We start from the raw sequence: 20,873 nt of genomic DNA on the forward strand, positions 1-20,873 counted from the left end.
ATGTCTGTCACAGGGCTCAAGCTGAGTGACGAGACTCTGAGGTGTGCGCAGGTGTTTCAGAGCTTCTGTAAAATAACTTAGAGATGTGCTGGGAGCTGCCTATTTGCTTATTACTTGCTCTAATGAATACAAAATATTAAATCCAGTAGAGGGGGACTGTTGGAACAGGTGACAGTGGCTACAGCATTTTTAACCATCCACCTTAATGGGCCAGTGTCAGGCTTGGTTTCTTTCCCATCCTATCTCCTCTCTCAGCGCACTGGTTGGCAAGGAGAAGCGGAGGAGCTGGAATGCCAGGACTTGGGCATTGCCTCTCCATGGGCAAGGGGCTGGTGAACACCAGCTATGAGTGCTTTGCCTGCTAAAAGCAGTCAAGAGAAAAGGATAAAGAGCAGGAAAGTAATTTCCACTTTCTGCTGCTGGGATCAAGAAGGAGTGAGAAGAGCAATGCTGAAGGAAGCAGATTCCCAGCAGTACATGCTAACCCCAGACCCTGAGTCAGTCCTCAGCAGCAGCCACCAGCACAAGACTGGAGGTTATTTTAGACCTCCTTGGACATTCTACTGCTTGATTTTCTAAAACTAGCACTAAATACAATATAGCCCTTAGATAAGTGCTAAGAAATAAAGTCCAAGATAATTCTGGAAAAATTCTGAGGGAGGGCAAGAGAAGTGGTCAGCTGGGATCTCCCTCTCTAAGGACCACCTAAGGATCCATCTGTCCTGGGAAAAACAATGCTTTGACAAACAAACACATTAGTTCTCTTCTTTTTTTTTTCTTTTTTTACTTGGACACTGTTGTGTTTATGCTGCTAATAATCAAGAAAGACAGAGGAAAAGACATTAAAGGAGTTATTCGGTAACAGTATTCAAAAAATAGTATTTCCAAAATTACCTGAGGGAAAACTTGAAAGATGAAGGGGTGTCTATGAAATTGCCATTTTTCAGGCAATTGCCTAAAACCCGGACAAAAAGTACCAAAACACACATATTCTATCCCAGGAGTGCTAGGAACACCTGACCAAATAAATGAGAATATTATACATGAAAAAAACAATATAACTGATTCATCCTCTGGCTCCAGAGGTCATGAATGGCTCTGTGTTTTCCTTACATGAATCTCATGAAACACATGAACCTTGTGTTTAATAATAATATCAGCCAAGCGCTTTCCATGTGCCACACGTTCACTATAGCCTAGGCCAAGAACAGACACCAGAAGTGAGTTCCTCTTGCCTTATACCCTGCAGCAAGCGTATTCCTTCTGAAATAAAATAATATTATGGTTATAATTCTACAAACAATTAGTTAATGTGATTATGTATATGCTTAACAATTAGAAAAATCTCTCTTCTAAAAAAAAAAAAATCTCCTCCTGAACTCTTGACCTTAGTGATAGGCATTAGACTAGTTCGTGTTTTAGGAATGTTGGGAAATTGGCCACTGCCTTCAGGATTTGCATGCTTTCTTTTAAATTTTCAAGTCTGAAAATATGTGCCACCATATGAAGGGCAGGATTCATGTATACAGATATTGCAAATCTTTTTTTCAAATTTTCCACAGCCTCAGAGCACAGACTACGAGGAGTTCAAAGAATACCGTTTCTTTTTTCTTTTTTCTTTTCCCCAAAAGTACTATTTTTGTTAATGTCTATTATTCTGTCACACTTATTCTAGCTGAATTTCATCTTCCATTGTACTCCTTAATCCCTCAATGTATTTAAATCCATCTGGAATTTTTCTAAATCCTCCACAGTTCTTCCTAACAGAGACAATTTGCCGATGGGGTACCACTAATCTCTCTACACACTGAGGAGCAGCAGTTCATGATAAATCTTTCTCTCCTATCTCATAACCAGCTCTTAATCCGCAGTGACACCCTGCCCCTTGCTCTGTGACTCACTCTCCTTAAAGTCAGTATGAAGAGCATACCATTTATCTCCTGTTGATTTGAAGGGTAGGTACAACTTGTGGTTTTGCTGTGACAGCAGCTTTTCTCCCAGGAGAGTCTGATGCATCTCAGCAAAAGGTGCTGCGGACCTGAGGGTCTTCCAAGTGTGGTGCTGCCACAAAGAAGAGAAGGTCCCTGGCACTGCCTCCTGGGGGCCCAGGCTCAGTGGCCCTCAGATATAAATAGCCAGGACTTAAAATGTGTAGCTTAAAGTAGTAGCTTATCATCGATACGGTCTCAGAGTCAGGATCACAGCACTTCTTCATCTCAGAGAAGCTGTAAACAATACTAGGAAAGCTTTTATTTTAAGGACACGGTTTAATTCTTCTGGATTTCTCTATTTTTTTCTTTTTAAATTTTTTTTCTGCTAAGATTAGTAAATATTTTAACAAGCAGCATAATGGGAAACTCAGCTACTGATGTATGAAATAGATTGATGTGAAACTCACTGTGTGCAAATTTCAGTAGTAACTGAGGTATGGGAGAGCTGCTTGGTACTGCAATAAACAAATACAGCTTTACCAAGGTTCCACCAGAGATTTTCACTCCTCTCTTCCCACTGACTCCTGTCTCCTGGGAATTTGCTTCATGGCACTTTTTAGCACACCAACACCACTGTTCTGTGATGTGAAAAGTCATTTACCAAGCCTGGCTCATGTAGCTGCTACTGCCAGCATCTGAGCCACACACCTCAAAATCCAAAGGAAAAATGCTGCATGTGCCTGAGGAGGGAATAAATGGAGAATTTTGTCATTTACCCCTCCCCCATGGATGGGGCGAGTGCTCCTGCCACCCCAGTAGCACACAGCCTGTCAGAGAAGACACGGCGTGAATCTGACATTCTCATCAGGTTGGCAACCACCAAAAAAAATAGTATAAAACTATTGAATCTAGCCTTCTTCAACTCCTACTCCTCTTTTTCTAGACACAAAGGAAGTCTCAGCCCTCACAAGAACAATACATATTATCCATACAATGGAGAAGAAACTGAGACATTAGAAGGGTTTGCAGGTCATAGAGGAGGTAAGCGCCATGGCAAGGACTACTGGGAACATTTTTAATACCAAATTTATAGTGTTGCCATTAAATTCTTTCTGAGCCTACCAAGCCTTAAAAAAAAAAAAACATTTAGACACTGCAATTGTATTTATTTCTCTTGTCTGGAAGTGCCCCTGAGAGTAACTCATCTGATAATCTGTAATGACAGTCCTGGGCACTGATGCTTTAAGTCCATGGTGTTAGAACAGCCTGTCTTGTCTGTCTGAGTCTGAGTCTTTTTTCTGTGCTTCAGTGTAGCTTCATGCATCTTGAAGCACACATCTCCAGCAAAGACTTTGTGAAGGACTGTATTTCATGGATTTATTTTGGTTTGAACACAGTCTGTGTCTTACATTAAGTTAAATAATGATTAATTTTGTAAATGGTTCACATTTATCCAGAATTCGTGAGAGCAACCAAATAACTTCCAAGCACAGAGCTATTCACTGGATAGTTTGAGAGCTGCCTGACTTCACAGCACTGTTATTGTAATCATTTTAAGGACACTGCAATTTTATTGCATTGGGCTGCACTTTCATTTTTCCATGCTTGTTTCCTCAAAGGCTTTATTAGCCATAAAGCCTTTTTAAGCTTACTTCTGTTTTGACAGCTCAGCAAATCCCCACTTTCCGTAATTTTTTCCCTCTTTTCCCACCACCAGTAAGTGTGAATCTAAACCTCTTAATACGGAGAGATTCAAGTCCACACCAATTTGTAACACAAATGACACTTGCTAAAAATCAATGGCAGTGGCTGGGCTATGAAGGTCAGAGGAGATAACAGCATCCTGGAAACAGGAGAGTGAGAGAGAAGTTGAGAAGGATCAACTCTCTGGAGTTATAATCAAAGTGTGACACTGTGCCAGCCTGTGCTTGCATTACTTCAAACATTCAGTACCTCCAGCTGTGTTAATAGTAACAAATTCATACAGATGCTTTGTTGCCTGCAGAAGCACAGAAATAATGGCAATAATCTGTGCCATGATTGTGTTGCCCTCCCTTCTGAGGCTGAAATGGACCCCACCAAAGTACTCCCTAATGCATTTTGAGCTGAATGCCGGAAACAGCTACAGGGTTCATGGACCCTGAATCTCTGATGCAAAAAATGCCTTGAAAATGCAAACCTGTTCTTTCATATCAAAGTACTTCTTCATACAAGCAATTAGAAAATGAGATTGAGGACAAATGATGATGCACATTTTAATGCACTTCCAACATTTCATTCTTTCCCGTCCTTCATATCTTCCATCTTCCTTCAAGGCAGCATAAAGCCCAGACCAATGTATAATGTAAAAAGACAAAGAATATCCAACAATACAGTGTTTAAAAAAAGGAGTTGAAGAAACACAAATACTAATTCATAGAGGGACCAGAGCACCCCCGCTATGAAGACAGACTGAGAAGGTTGGGATTGTCCAGCCTGGAGAAGGCTTCTGCAGTCTGAAGGGGGCCTACAGGGAAATCAGAGGGGGGCTCTTCATCAGGAACTGTAGTGACAGGACAAGGGGGAGTGGCTTCAAACTGAAAGAGAGTAGGTTTAGGTTAGATGTTAGGAGGAGGTTCTTGACTGAGATGCTGGCACAGGTTGCCCAGAGAAGCTCTGTTCAAATTTATTCACTGATTTTCTACTTGTGAAATTACTTAATTCTAATTTTTAGTGGTCAAGTATTTCCATTTTGTACACATAATGTGAGCTAAGAAATTTAAAAAAAAAAAAAAAAAAAAGGCATGAAAATTAAATGATGGGATTTTTATATCTGAGCTTCCCAGGATTGGGCAGAACAGCACTGATGAAAAGTACTGTCAGATAATAGACTGCATTATGATTCAGTATGCTGCATACCAGGAATCCTGATCTTTGGCTTTCTTGCTCTCACTCATTTCAAAACTTTAAAATTCATTACTGTTTCATAATGACCTGAATGGTAATTACCCAAAAAGCACTGTGATATCCTAGCAGTACTGACCATATGGTATGGTGAGATATTGCAGCATCTCAGGGTTTTAACGACTCCCACTGTTTATAAAAACAAAGCACAGCCCCATCCTTAGTTTGGGCACATTTAATGTGCAGCTCTACAGCCTGGAGTCAGCACAGTGACCTGAACCTGCTCAATGAGAGGTTGTGGAGTACCTGCACCAGCTGCTCTTCCAAAGACCTGGCGTGTGAGACCCAAACATAGGATGGCAAAGCAGCACAGAGGCATGGAAAGAGGAATGGGAGTGCCTGGGAACGTCTGGTCTGGGAAACTAGGCCAGTAGTCATTCCTGTTCAGCTATGTGGAGTAAAAGAGATCTGAGGGAGTCCTTGTGGTGCTACTGAGGACTCCAGGCACACTCACAGATTTGCCCATTGCATCAGGACCAGAGTGAATCCTTGCCATTACTGTCATTAGTGCAGCAGATTGGCTGGTCACCAGCTACATCAACTAGAAAATTTTCTATGTTCCTCTAGAGGTAAAAATGCAGAGCTGGTCCCAAAAGAGAGGAAAACATCTGGGAAAGCAAAGCCCTTTGAGGAGGGGAACATGGACACTGTGAAAGACTCTTCTCTTGTAAAGTGATCTACATCAGCAGGTGAGAATCGTTCTCTCACAATGTATTTCAACAGATTTTGAAAGCACAAAAGCTAAGGGCAGCTGAAGTAGAACAGATTATCATATTATCTCTGCACATATAACAGATAATAAAAATATACAAAGATGAACACTCACATCAAAAATAAAAGGCAGTATTTATTGCTCTCTGTGACAAAGCCACATTAACTACTGCTTTTCTGTTATTTTCTTGTGGATGAATAGGAAGCATGAAGTATCATTTTCCTATGGGAATATATAATATCAAAATTGAGGCAGTGAAGCAGTAATATGGGGGATATGATCTCTGTCACTTTCTAAGTATCACAAGAAAACTGAAGAATTATAGATGGAAAGAAGATTTTATGTCTAGAAAACTCTAGGGATCATGAATAATTTTGTGTGAAGAGTTGGCAACAGAAAATTCTAGAATTATGCCTCTCTACAAATTCTGGTGCTGAAACACAAAGACCAAATTGTGCCTACTGGGTAATTTCACAGGAAAGGATTTTCCATGTGTATTATTCAGATAGGGGGTCAAGCTATGTTGTCACAAGCAAAACCTTTGGCTTTAAAATCAGTGATGGACATTTACTGAACTTATTTATATAAGTGAAGAGTTATACAAGGGAAGTAAAAAATCAGAGATAAAAATTTTACATTTAACTTCTTTTCTAATGTCAGCAATCCTGTCCTTTGGTGATTTTAACAGACTTCAGTAGCAACAGATTTTCTGGTTTATGTGTGTCTATAATTTCTCTTAGTTTTTAAAGCTAGTTGTAGAAATTAAGTGAAGAATATGCACAAATCCCTTTCCCTTGATAAAGTGCACTTGTAAGTAGAATAATGATTTCAAAAAGGAGAGTGAGATATTCAGAGAAGGTCAAATCAGTGTTTCTTTTTGAATATATGTATTAAAAGACAAGAACATTCTGTTATTATTTTCGACAAAGAGCTGAAAATCCTCATGGAATATAAATGCTCAGTTTCTAAGAAACACCAAAATCTTCTAATAACTAAGAATGATAAAACTTATCGGCCCTGTTTCATTGCTGTAGATATTGCGATTCATTTGTCCTATTTATTTTAAATTTAATTTTTAAATGCAATTAAAATGTTTCCACCTGGTAGGGAAAAAAATAATGAAGATCATAAAAATACAATTCTTTAATGACCTGCCAAGGAAAACAGAAAACTTGAGGAATAAACCAAGACTTCTGCACAACCCAGCTTCAGGGTCCTAACCCAAATGCCATCCTGAGGAAAGTAATCATTATATGCAAAGTAGTATCATTTATCACATTTGTAAAGGTGGAGAAATAATATTAAGCACTTGCAATTAACCCAACCCTTCAGCATGTTTAATGGGTCAGACTAATCATATTCCATAGCAATTTTACACTATGAACACAGGATCTGTTTTTTCCCAGCACCTGAGCAGAATAGCAGCTACCTCCAATGAAAGGCAGAGCCATGCACGGAGGATCCAGCTCGGTTAACGTGTTGTGAACAGATTTACAGCCTATACAATTTTACATAGACAGTCTGGAATTGAGAGCTAACATATGACAAAACATGAACTATCCAGGAACTGCCTAATACAGCAATGCCAGAAGTTGCCTCACAAGCTAAGAGAGCTGCCATGGGCTGTCTGTGATCTAGTATTTGTAAGAAAAGCTTCAAGCACAAGCCTTCTGAAAAATCATAAAACAGGACAGGTTGCTTTGCATTAGGTGTCCAAGCATGGCTTCAGGCAAGCATGACTTGATTTTGAAGCTTGAAGGACTGTGATAAGCACTGGAAAGAGATGAACTTTCAAACTAGGATTCAAGTAGGATTTTTCTTACTGCATTTAAGTCTATCTACTCAGTCTCATATTTGAGAAATTGAATGCCAGCTTGGCTATTTAAACTGCTGAGCAGCAGCTTACATTTAGATTTACTGGAGGTGGTAAGAACTACATATTCTGGAAAGTCAGGCTTTGGGTTTCCTCATGAGACACTCAGGAGACTAAACACTATGTAAATGTTTTGATTGTGGCATCTAGGCCCTCATTTTAGAGAAAATACTGCCAAACAAATGGGAGCATTGGCATGCTTTTAAACACAAAAAAAAAAAAGTTTCCCAAATGCGAAGAACTAGAATTTCAGAAACTAGAAAGAGTCTGAAGGCAAAACTTCTCTGATTTGAGAGCTCACACTGATGTATCAAAACTATAACAGAAAGGTATTTTATAACTATGGTAAAAGTAGAATACAAATAAAAATAACATCCTGTAGATTACTTTATAAAAATACGATTACTTTAGAATTTCAGAGTTAAAATTAATGAAACAGTTCAAAGCAATTACACTGAGAAAGAAAAAAAAACTTACACAAGTACTCCAGTGGTAGAGTAGCAATTTTCTGAAGAGAGTAAACAAAGTAAATCACCAATTTGATTGGTTTCTCAGAATAATCAACTGCTGAAGCAGCACAGTGGAGGGTTTGCTGGACAATTTTCTACATTGAAACTGTCAATTCATTCCAAACCTTAGCACTGATGGATAATATGGATTGGTATGGATTGCAACGCTGCAACCATCTGAAAGGTCACTTGACAAACACAGCAGGAGTGACCTACAGATCCTGCCGTTGACAATCAGACTGCCATTTTGACAAATCTGTAAAGTATCACAAACCTCTCCTTCAACTATTAGATGGAAATGTTTATCTTTGGTTTGTGGCACAATTAAATGCTGGCATCTTAGATTTCATGGACTTCATTGCAGCAGTGTTAACACCTCCTTGGATCATACTTGCAAAACCTCAGAAGCTAATAGGGAACTGGTCTCCCTGTAAATGTCAGCTATAGCACCAACTAGAATCATAGGATCATAGAATTATTTAGCTTGGAAAAGACTTCTAAGATCATTGAGTCCAACTGTTAGCCCAGCACTGCCAAGTCCACCACTAAATCATGTTCCTAAGTGACACACATACACACCTTTTAAATCCCTCCAGGGATGGTGACTTCCCAGGGCAGCCTGTTCCAATGCTTGACAACCCTTTCTGTAAAGTTTGTCCTAATATGCAATTTGAACATGACCTGGTGCAAGTTGAGGCTTTTCCCTCTGAAGAGCCTCCCTGCCCTCCAGAAGACCTACACTCCCTCCTAACTTGGTTTCCACCTGAAAACTGACTGAGGACACACTTGATCCCTTCATCCAGATCATCAATAAAGATATTAAACAGAACTGGCCTCAGTATTGAGCCCTGTGGAATGCACTTGTGACCACCCAGAGTTACAACCATGGATGTAACTCCATTCCCCACCACCCTCTGGGCTTGAACATCCAGCCAGTTCAGTGAACAGAGCACCAGTCCAAGCCATGAGCAGCCAGACTCTGAGGGAGAATGCTGTAGGAAATGGTGCAAAAGGCTTTACTAAAGTCTGCATAGACACATCCACAGCCTTTCTCTCACCCACTAAGTGTGTCACACTGTCAACAGAAGGAGATCAGCTTGGTCAAGCAGGACCTGACTTTCACAAACCCATGCTGGCTGAGCCTGGTCTCCTGGTTGTCCTGTACATGCAGGATGATGGCACTAAAGATGATCAGCTCCATGACCTTCCCAGGCACCAAGATCAGGCTGACAGGCCTGTAGTTCTCTAGATCCTCCTTTCCATCCTTCTAGTGGATGGGGTTACATTTGCTGACCTCCAGCCCCCAGGGACCTCCCTGGTTAGCCAGGACTGCCAGTAAATGATACAAAGAGGTTCTGTGAGCACTTCTGCCAGCTCCCTCAGAACACTTGGGTGGATCCCTTCCAGCCACAGAGGATTATGTGTGTCTAAGAGATGTAGCAGTTTGCTGACCATTTCCTCTTGGATTATGGGGGCTTCATTCTGCTCCCCGTTCCCGTCTTCCAGCACAGGGGGCTGGGTACCTGGAGAACAACCAGCCTTACTACTAAAGGCTGAGGCAAAGAAGGCATTTAGTACCTCAGCCTTCTTCTCATCCTTTGCCCTATGTTTTCGCCCACATCCAGTAAAAGATGGAACTTCTTTCTCTTTAGCTATCTAAGAGCATCTTGTCCACAGTTATTAAAGTTGCAATAATCCAGTATATAAGAAAAGTACTTGTTGTTTTTCTGGTATTAAAAATGGTAAAGAAGGTAGATTATATTTGTGTATATGGATTCCTCTAGAACCAAGAATCTTTGAACAAATGATCTTCTTCAGCAAGTTTCATAGAATAATAATAGACATAATTCAGGGAAAACCCATCAGTGAGAGACTATTAGGAAGAAAACTCGGTAAGATGATACAGTGAAGAATCTCCAGGTTGGAGATTCAGAATGTCTTCCATTTCACAGAGCTCTGACAGTTCTAAGCTTTACAGCATTTATGAGCCAAATAAGTCTGGATAGTCAAAGGAGATGGTGTCATTAAGATACTCTGGAATAAATGAGTTCTTCAGACTGATGTGAGTTAAAAGAGCTGGGGGAAGTAGGAAAGTAGTGCTGAGCTGGGGAAAAACCATCTTCTACTGCTTCACATAGCATTCCTAGGCAGGAAGAAAGAGGAGCAGTTAAAGGGTATTCCATCAATTTCTGGTCTGTTTCTAGTATGCAGCCACATGCACTTCAATGCAACACAGTATAGTAAAAACAAGAATCCTTCACAATCCCATTGCCTTCAATCCCATTAATAAGTTTAAGACAGTCAAAAGAATCAATACATGCTAAAGAAATTTCTGTCTCAGTTTCTCTGTGATGCTGGGCAGTGATTTGTAAGCTCATCCTAGAAATTCCCAATTTCTCACAGAAGAGGAGTCAGGATCGCTAATCAAATATAACATTGTTCTACAGAGGGAAGAAGGATGTAAAAGTGCCTACATGGTTTTAAAATCCCAAATGTTCCTTTAATGAACTTTGTATCATTAGGGGGCTCAAGTTGTCTTTTTGAAGGTATAGTATTAAATGTCAAATTCATTAGTGGCATGACCAGAAATCATTAGGTCTTTCTTTCTAAACTAGCTGTATATGTGATGTTTGGATTCCTATATGTGTTATTTTCAGATCAAAATGAAACCACAGAGAAAACACTGTGCTTTATTATTGTGTGTCGTTTTTTGTGAAAGAATGACTCAGGCATTGATATTTAGACTACTTTCAAGTCAAATATTTAAAGCTCGCATCCTAACCATAAGCACACTTACTGACATATTGGAAGGTCACTAGAACATGAGAAGATAGAGAGAGGTCTAAGCAAAAGACCTACAAATTTAATGTCTCTGGCAAGGGAGAAAAGGCAACTGTAAGAAAACTGAACTGTTTGCTTGTATTTTCATCAAAGTACTGAACAGGTTCCAAACAGTTTCAGATGTATTAAAAATCAGGCCTGTGGCATTTTCCTCTTGTACATTCATATTTCATCAGGTGCAATGACTTTATCTTTTCCCCAGTTAAAAATGCCATTCAAATTGGCTGCTGTACTTACTCTTTCACTGTCACAATATAGCCGTATTCTTTCTCCTCAGAAGACTTCACTTCAAGTTGTAAGCCTTGTCCTGTGTTTTTCTGAGGCTTTTCATAGGAGTTTCCATCCTGCATTAAAGCATTCTTAATCCAGTAGCTGGTCTGGCTCAGGTCTTTGGAGTCAGATTCACTGCTCTTTGCAGTTGTCAGTTCCCGTGAGAAAGTCTCACTTTTTACGTTTTCCACACCAGCATTTGTTTCTTCTGAGGAAGAAGAGTCAGTTTCTTCAGATTTCTTGGTTTCTGTTTTTGTAGATTCTTCAGGAATAAGGGTTCTATGCATGTTTTCAGGTAATGCATTCTCATTCAAGAATCTAATTAGTTTTGCGGTGTTCTCCTGTATTAAAAGAATAATATTATTTTTAAAACTAAGCACAGGAAGTTGTACTCACCAAACCTGGATATAATTTTTCAAACTCTTATTGATATGGAGTCTACTCATACAACTGTTACATGGTCATTTTCTTAATTTCTATAAGTTGCTAGACTGTTAAGAACAGGATGTTTATTCAGTAATAATAAAAGAGCATTAAATTATGCCACCATATTTTTCCAATCCTTTCCATGTGTCTGTGTGTTCAAATATTGATGAAAATAAAACTTTGTTATCAGGTAAGTTAATGAAAAGGAGAAAAAATATAAATGTCCATCAATACGCCTAAGCCCGGGCCTGGAAACTTGCATTCCTCTTGGGTCTCAAAGTTATAACACAGGAAAGGGAACAGGAAATATGACCAATTCTATTTCCCTTCTTCATCTCTAGAAATGGTGACAAATTGTATGCGAGTGATCAACAAGCTAAACACATGATCACAGAACACAAAAATCTGTCTAATAAATCAAAACAATAAGCAAATGAGCCAAAGTCCAAACAGGTATCTGGAAAAACTCATTAGCTGGTTTCATTACATAACTTTATTTCAGCCAAGCATTTGGGAGGAAATGATGGCTAATGGGCACTTTGTGCTCCGTGTCACAATAAATTTTATTCAAATACCCCCTATTCAAATGGTCACTAAGAAATCTATACATGGGATCCTCTGTAAGTCTATTGTGACTACAGCACTTCATTCCTTGAAGATTTTCATGTGGGTGTTTAAAGCTCCTGCCGCATTGTCCATGTTTGTGTTTTCCTTGCTTGGTAGAAGGGCTGAAGAGATTCTACTGTGAACACAAGAGGATTTGCCTGTCTATGAGTCTTGCAGTATTAGCTTTTGATAGAGTATATAGTAGGAGAAGTTTCACACAGTTTTTAAAAATGTTCCTTTGACATTTTTCTGCTCCACGAAACCAAGAAAAAGAAAGATGAATATACCTCAAAAATGGCTAAATATTGGACAGCAGTCCATAGGATATGATTCAAAGCTCAGAAAGAATATTGTATAAGTAATCTGGATTAAAATGCTAATTTTGATGTTACTAGCTAGGATACAAAATGTAATGCCTAGAGCTTTTGAAATACCTCTGATGTTCAATGAATTACTGGCAGTGCATAAAATTGAATGGCAGATCCTATGCAAGGAAAGAGAATTTTGAAACACAGCTACCCTCCTGCCCCACACATGCCTTCAGAGGGAGTATGTTTACTCATTCACTTACTTCTGAAAACCAGTGATATTAACTGAGCAAGGGTTCGTATGTTCCTCAGAACTAAGAGCCAAAGGACAGGGAAAAAAATAATTTTCAAGGACTCAATCTCAACACTCAGAATTTACTGATTTGAGGAAAATCCTGAATTTGTCCGAACTTTGTGAATCTATTACGAATTCTGTCTATTTACAAATTAAAGAAAGGGGGGAAAAGGACTTGATTTTGCTTTTGAACACCAAAACTCATTTTCCTTAAGTTTTAAATAAATGCTCATTTAATATTTCAGTATCTATGTGTGGTATTGAATCATAGCCACATAAAACACAGAACAAGTCTTATATTTCCGAAGTGTTTGACTTTCGCTGCACAGAAACCTGATATTCTGAGATGGAACACTTGTTTTGTTAAAATTCTGGTACTCTACCTCTTTATCAGTTCTCTCACTGGCTTCATGCACCCCATTGTCTGTAGAATAAGAAAAGCACAAATACATAGTTATGAAGGGCAAACATCATATACAAACCAAAGACTTCTCATAGGCTGCTTTTTAGTGGTGGCCTTTTTATGTGATTTAAACATTGAGACATCAAAGCGGAAAGGGCAGAGTAAGGAGCACTGTATAATTTGTTATTGTTATTCTAACCCCACTTTGATAGCAAATTAATGCAAGATCAATAGACAGAGTACTTCAAGAGCCAATGTAATAGTGTTATTTTGCTAATTAAGTGTCAAATCATCATATCAGTTTACCAATATCTGAGAGAAAAACCAGAATAAAATGGCTCTAGCTTGCTGAATGGACATTTACAGTAAAGGAAAGCAAACATATATTTCCCTCATATGTATTTTGGTGGTAAAAAAATGACATATTTCAATAGATATCCTTCACCAAAATAATGTTACAGTTTAACTATAGTGATAATATATCCAGTCACATCCTTAACCTCCATCAAGTAACACTGGCTTTTTGCTTTATGAACTGAGTGTTATTCATATTTCTCAGCATGATTCAAGATAAATCCTCAAGTTTGCTCCTTTTAATCTACAACAAAATCTGGCAATCATAATAACCAGAATATCCCTAACTAGTAAGGATTTCAGTATATCATGAAAACAGACAGTTAAAATCATTTTTTATGACTTACAGTATACATTTCTGGTGTACCAGATGTTATAACATTTCTAAAATAGAAAATGGATGAGCAGTAACTTATGTTCCACTGTGGTATCCACTCATCAGTGGCAATTACTGTGGCTCCTGAATCTGCACCACCAGGAAAATGTGTGTGCAGACAGAAACAAATAACCATACCTCTACTTATTCCCTAAGCAGGAAAGGGAATGAGTGGGTTTGTACCTGTACTTGTCACAGATTTTCTTCTGCAAGTAACTGTGGCATGTTAAAGAATGATTTTCCGTAAAACAGATCTTTTTCTCTGCATATTTTGAAATATATCTTGTAATATAATAATTTCCATTATCATTTTGCTTAAACATCTCATTTTCAAGAACAGTAAATTAGACCACACAGCATAAAGCAATTCTTATTTCAATATAATTGGGTGTGTAGGTTTATCTTGTTTGTAAAGCTTGAAGACCAAGTGTTCCCAAACAGGGGGTTTTTTGGTAAATAAAGAACCTGCTGTAAAAAGAAAACAACATTTTAAAAGTCTGCAGCCTTTTGGGAAACACAGAAACTTTCCATCCAATCTTCTTTAAAACTGATTTTTTGACGTATAGCACTAATGTGAAGCAATAGAGGAAAATCAGGGTAGCTGTCTTTTGCTGTACTTCTAAAATTAATACCTGGTATATTAACACTGTTTTCCATTAATCCAGTCTGAATATCTGCCCTTCCTTGAGCATCTCCTTCCTTCATCTGTGCTTCTGTTTTGTCTTCTTTCGTTTTTCCAGCATTTTTTTCTGTTTCTTCCTGAATGTCAACGCTTTGAATTGCAGTGGCGATTGTATCAGCAATCTCATCCAATTCTGTTGAGCTGAGATTCTCCACATTCACTTGGTGTTTCTCTAGGTCCTTCAATACATTTTTAATCAGCGTCTCTGGATCACAAAACAACATAAGCACTTGATTTAGCTGCATACATGAAAACACATGTGCTTATACCTTTAATTTTTCCTAAAAGATAGCTTTCCCTTCATGGAGAGCATCTGCTTTTTGAAGGAAGACATACACATTGATGCTCCATTCCTTACAGAAAACACAGTATTCTTAATTGATGTTAAAGTTTATGACAAGGTGAATCTGTTCCAGGACAGGGGGATGTATGCCATTATAACTCAGCAAGCTCTCCTAGAGAGAGGGCATGAAATTATCACTTTTTCTTTACAAGAAGAACATTGTTTCCTAGTCTAAATTTACTCAAAATACTTATGACAAGTGTTAAAGTAGCTTAACTTTTTTTTAGCTGCAAAAGAGTACGAACAGCATTACTGTTTCCTAGAGATCAGTTTGCTGATATGCTTTCACAACATAAATAGCTATACAGAGTTCTGGAAAAAAATGAGAGTCAGATATTGTGTCTTGCAATCAAAAATCTCCTCGTCACTTAGCAGTGGATATAAATATAGGTCCATTATATACATGGATACGTAAAGGACAAAAGTTCTAAATCGTATTGATTTCTCTTGGAACATATATAATTTGGCAAATATATATTTATAGATATAGATGATACAGATATATATATAGCTACATATAGATATAAACTAACAGATATAGAACTTGTTTTGGTTTGCCAGCTATGAATGTTTTACCAGTCACATTGAGAAAAAACAACAAAACAAAACAGCAAAATACCTTTGATGTGGCAAAAGTTTTGAACATAAGGAAATTCAAGGGCAATTGATATTAAAGGTGAGATAGAAGATGAAGCATAACAGCTCCCCATGGAAGGCACTTTTCTGACTTTATATATGGTATCTATACTTCACTATCAGTCTGTGGAACTGTGCAAAATTAAGCCTAATGTCCCTGGAGTATGAAATACTGAATGTAGTGCTTACTGTAGCACACCAAAACCATTTCCAATCATGCCTCTGTTCTGCTTACTCATGTCGATAAGAAATTTAACATACCTATGCATATGCATGCAAGCAAGAAAACTCTTCCACATAGTATTGTGTAGGAAGAGGAAAATAAGGGCTGCTTTTAAATCTCTGTTGAATGTATGAATTTACATATAAGCAGTCTGAAGGCAGGTTCCAACCTTTTTTCTCAATAGCAACACTCTCCATGTAAAGCCCAGTGGTTGGACATGTTCATCATCTGTAAGCAAGACTTTTGGGACCATGCTGTCAGCTTTCAGGCTCACATAGAAATCAATCAAAAAGTAGGAAAACAGGGAAAAACAATGTCATAAGAAGGGCTAAAAATAAGGACTTTTTTTTCCTCACAGCAGAGGAAGAAGTGCATAGAGACTAGGAAAGAGGTAAAAGTAGTTAACAGATCTGTGATTTTACAGGGAGACAAGCATCAAGGATTATTTTTCATTGGGAATAAGAGGCCAAGACCTTGGACACATTTGTCATTTTTCAGACCCCTCAGTTTTAATTGAAGAGTTCACCATCAGCATCTCACCACCAGCTTCTCAACACTATCTCAAGGCAAAGACTAATTTCCCCTGACATGACCCATCATTCACCAACTAAACTAATACCATTTTCCCTGACCTAATTAGTCCATATAAAGCAAAAGAACTTAAGCAGCTTAAGTAGCAGGTTTACTGTGAGTCAAAGAGGGTGTTGACATATGGGGAAGGTGGTTCTTTGTTGTACTTTCTTTTCCAGGTAAAAAGGAAACATCTTTCCAATAATCCACCATGATGTTACTACAAAATTCTACTAATTTAATTACAAAATTCAGCTAAGCTGGTAAGATGTGAACTTTTGAAATTTACTTTAAAAAAGCATAGTTTTAAGTACACTTAATTGTGACTATCAATTAAAAAAAGACAGGTTATATCTGTGATGTTACTTCAAACTGTGACAGCCAACAAAGATTTTGGTACCATACTGGAATAGCAGAGTGCTTTGTGCAGGAAAGCAAGTGTTCAGAAATATGAATCAAAGATGTAAACTCAATCTGTGCCAAACTCTCTGGGCCAAGATACGTGGAGGCAGCAAAATTAATATTGAAGTTTGATGGAAGCTTAGCAAAACTTCAGAGAAAACTGAAAACTTTCCTTTCATTGTGTTGCACGCATTCCCTGTTATGAATTTAATATAGTAATATAGTAAATAATATAGTAAAAATATAGTAAAATATTATATAGTAAAATATATAGTAAATATATTTTATAGTAAATATAGTAAATAATACAGTAAAAACATAGTGACCAAATCCTTTAGTTTAGGAAGGTAATCTACAGGAGCAGATTAATCCAAACTGCAACAAAATTTTTCAATGCACTTGATCAACCTGAGTTCAAGCCACTTTTTAAAGAAGCACAAGAGCTACCTGGAAGATGGCCAGTTGGAGAGGATGTTACACATAGCAGCAATGCAGAAAACTAAGCTGTAGGAAAAAACCAGCACTCTTGGATTACCACAGGAGCCTTGTGTCTGCTTAGGCATCATTTCTGTTCTTACCTTCTATAGAACTATCGGACAATATCTTGACAGAAAAGCCTAAATTATTGAAGCAGAGCTAATAAAGTCAGCAATGAAAAGACAGAATATATGTCAGATCCAAATCAAAACTAAAACTTTACGAATAAAACATCATTTGAAGACAAATCTTAAAAGAGGATTGTATTTCATATAATTAAAAGAGTTATATTAATGTAACACTACTAGATTTTTGTTTATTTCATTTGACTCACAGCTAGCTGTCAAGACCAGCTACTGAGCTACTCAACAACATGCAGGCAATGTAGCCTTGTCATTTCCCTTCCATTTTTTCCAAAGTCACTTTTCTCTGTACCTGTAGTTTTAGCCAAGTCTCATCTGTCCAGTCCATCTTCAGACTCATCTTTAATATCCATTGTCAACAAAAAAGCAGTCTTAATCTCAAACAAATGGGAATGGGGGAACAGGGCAAGGAATAACACGAAAAAAGAATGGCCACAGGCCCTATTCCAGATAATACTGACAGGCTCACTGCAGGTTCTTCTGGTTCACTAAAACCTCAGTATTATCTGCCTTGCTCATTGCCACCTGGGCACAGTTCATCAAACAGACTCCTAGATACTGCATTGACATGAGTAAAACTTTGGCATTATATCTACTTTTATTGAACAACTGCAATGTGACTTAAAATGTCAAGGACCAAAGGCAATAACCAAAGCCAGTAAGTATGAGGAACGACATATTTTTACTACCCTAGGAGGGACAGCCACCAAAGAAACAGTCTGTAACAGCCTGGTGAAATGCAGGTCTACATAAAGAGTCTTGCTAACTTCACAAGGCTACTGATACAATATTAATCCTTGTCCATGTAAATATGGATATTTACACTTGTTATGGCACTGGTCCATGTTTGCAATAATTTGTAAATTATTGGATAACGCTGGTAAACAGATAAATACCATTGCATCTGTTTACTGACACCTTTGGGTAATATGATGAATTTATTAAAATCAGAAAATATTGTTGGAGAAGGACCAAAAAGCAGATGGATACTGTAATGGCACAGCACTTAAGCAGCACATGTACTTGAACATGCATTTACCTGTGCACAGCTTTTATAGTCTCCCACTGACTCCCTTCCAAGTAGACTCAGCAATGCTCAGTCCTGTTTCACAGGGCTTGTACTGCAAACCAGATTCCTCCCTTAGCTCCAGCTATCCAACAGATGAATGCCAACTGCCGTTCACAGTTACCCTGGAACCATGATGGCAGCAAAGGCATATGTCCCAGGTGATGTAATTTTTAATATAAGCTCCACAAATAGAATAGTAGGTAACAATAGCACCTTATCCAGGGGAAACAGCTTTTTATTGTACAGCATATAAATCATGCCTCATACTCTGCTGGCACAAGAGCCAAAGCCAACTTGCCTGACAACCACATGGTATGGCAGCAGTAACTTTGCAAGAAGTTCCATAGGGTGGTCTGTCTTCTTCAACCCATCAGCCTACTGACCACACGTTAGCTGTCTCAGCAGCTGAGCACCATATGGAATGGTGATCCCAGCTTTGCAAGAGAGAGGACATATAAAAAATATTTTTGCTCCATAAACATGGAAGTTGGCTATTTTCTTAAGACATCTGAATTACTAATTCTGTGACCTTTTCAAAGGAACAGAGAGACATATTCTGTAATATTTAACACAAAAAAAACCCAGTAGACTAGAACAAACCACATCAAACTGAGCCAAATTCTAAATATGGCTGGTGCAGAGGAGAGATTAACAATTCCAGTATTGCACAGCGACTACAAAGGCAGTACCCACACACATCATGCTACTCCAAGAGGTAACAGCTTCCAAATCTGATAGAAAAATAACTCCACATTTCCCTCTCTTGTATTTCTCCCTCAGGATGCCTTGTTAGAGAATTTACCTGCCTTTTTACTGTTTTGCAGCAATTCTCAGCACTAACCTGCTCAGTACCTTCTGGATTGTTCTCCCAGTCCAGTGCTTTTGCCTAATCCTCTGTCAGATGGATCAGAGATCTGAGCACCCCAAGCTTTGCAGTTTTTTACAGTTCTGTAGTTTACAGAGTGTGAGACACAAACAACCCACAAGCCTACAATAATCCATAAGCACAAGAGAGACTGGAGAAAGGTTAAAAGCAGAAAGAGGTGGTGTGGTCAGCCTGGGAAATCTGAATCTAAACCACCTTCATTGCAATGGACAGCATTTTAAGCAATAAATATACTGGGGTCTGTCCTCACCACTTTCTTGTGAGATTAAGTGGCTCAAAAATACAATGGAAACCATATTATTTCCTATTCAAACAGTTCATAATGTCTTGTCCATGCAACATTTAAAAGCAAGTGCAATGGCAGAAGTTCCTACAGGGCATATTATGTATGAGAAGTCAAAGTAGTACAACCCAATGAATTGTGAAACATGTTATTCCCTGTAAGTGTTAAGCATTTTTTTCCCAGTTGGCTCCTACCAGGAAAGGTGAAGTGGAACAGCTGGAGGATAATGAAACCAGCATGTGCCTAGTTTGTTTTGAGTCTAGCAACAAAATTGTCTAACCTGTGCAAGAGACTTACAGTGCCACCTGGATTTGATTTTACATTATAGTTCATTCCTTGAAACCTATTATCTCTGGGCACCATACCAAGAATGCTTTCACTTCTGAGCATCCTTTAGATTGCAAGCATTATCTTTCCTCTGCTGCAACTCTGACATTTCTGTGTGTTTGTGTGTGTTCTGGTTTTGGGGGATTTTTAAAAAAGCCAACTAAACAAATCAAAGAACACTACACTTTATGGATGATAATAACTACAAGAGGGATTCAAAGGAACCCTCTTACATATCACCAAAATCCATTGGGATAGTGGTGACTGCAGTGTAACAGATATAAGTGCTTGACAATGGTTGAGGATCAACTCTTTAATTTTTCAGGGATTCTGAACCACTGGAATAACATTGATAGTTAGATTAGTTTAAAGAAACAACAAAATGAATCAGAGTTATAAAGTCTACCTGATCCCCAAGACTCATCTTACAAAGCAGTGCTTAAAGTGTATCACAGCAAGGGGATGTTACCCTCCATTTTCATTTAAATATTTGTTGAACTATCATGTACAGAGGAACCTGGGATTCAATCACTGTTAGACAGCATTATCAAAAAAACAAAAGAAAATCCAGGAAATGGGTTCTTTGTTACAGAATGTCCAGACAAAACTAGATGCAACCCCACCTTCCTGTCCACCTATCCATGGAACTGACAGACTCCTCCCTTCTCTGTGTTCCGTGCCAGAATTCATCTCATTTATTAAATTCTGTACTTAACTTTGAATTTTACCCATGGTCCTTGAATTTCTAGTTAAATAAAGAGATGTGGAACAAAACCAAGCATTCCTATATTATCTATATATATAGTGTGGGATGACTGCATAAAAACAGATTTGACAGCAAAGATATACCCATAATTATGCGCTGTTTGTAAAATGCTTTGAAAATATAATAAATTACATAAATGCTATGTCTTACTAAGTGCCATATATTTCTGCACGCATATGGAAGGTGGGCTGAAGAATGTGGGTAGACGTTTGCAGGGAA

The 20,873-nt window shown here is 38.2% G+C and overlaps 1 protein-coding gene across 2 annotated transcripts in view; it reads right to left on the reverse strand.

Annotated features, from left to right (window-relative positions):
* Positions 1-20,873, reverse strand: part of PTPRN2 (protein tyrosine phosphatase, receptor type N2) — a 583,516-nt gene that overhangs the window by 382,431 nt on the left and 180,212 nt on the right. For both annotated transcript variants that reach the window (XM_017728914.1, XM_017728913.1), the window contains exons 7-9: positions 14,480-14,734; positions 13,098-13,138; positions 11,047-11,420 (exon numbers count right to left, since the gene is read on the reverse strand). In XM_017728914.1, coding sequence (XP_017584403.1) covers positions 11,047-11,420; positions 13,098-13,138; positions 14,480-14,734 — 670 coding nt within the window. The remainder of the gene's footprint in view (positions 1-11,046; positions 11,421-13,097; positions 13,139-14,479; positions 14,735-20,873) is intronic.

The sequence above is a fragment of the Corvus brachyrhynchos genome, unplaced genomic scaffold (genome assembly GCF_000691975.1).
Source record: "Corvus brachyrhynchos isolate BGI_N302 unplaced genomic scaffold, ASM69197v1 scaffold52, whole genome shotgun sequence".
NCBI classification, from domain to species: domain Eukaryota; kingdom Metazoa; phylum Chordata; class Aves; order Passeriformes; family Corvidae; genus Corvus; species Corvus brachyrhynchos.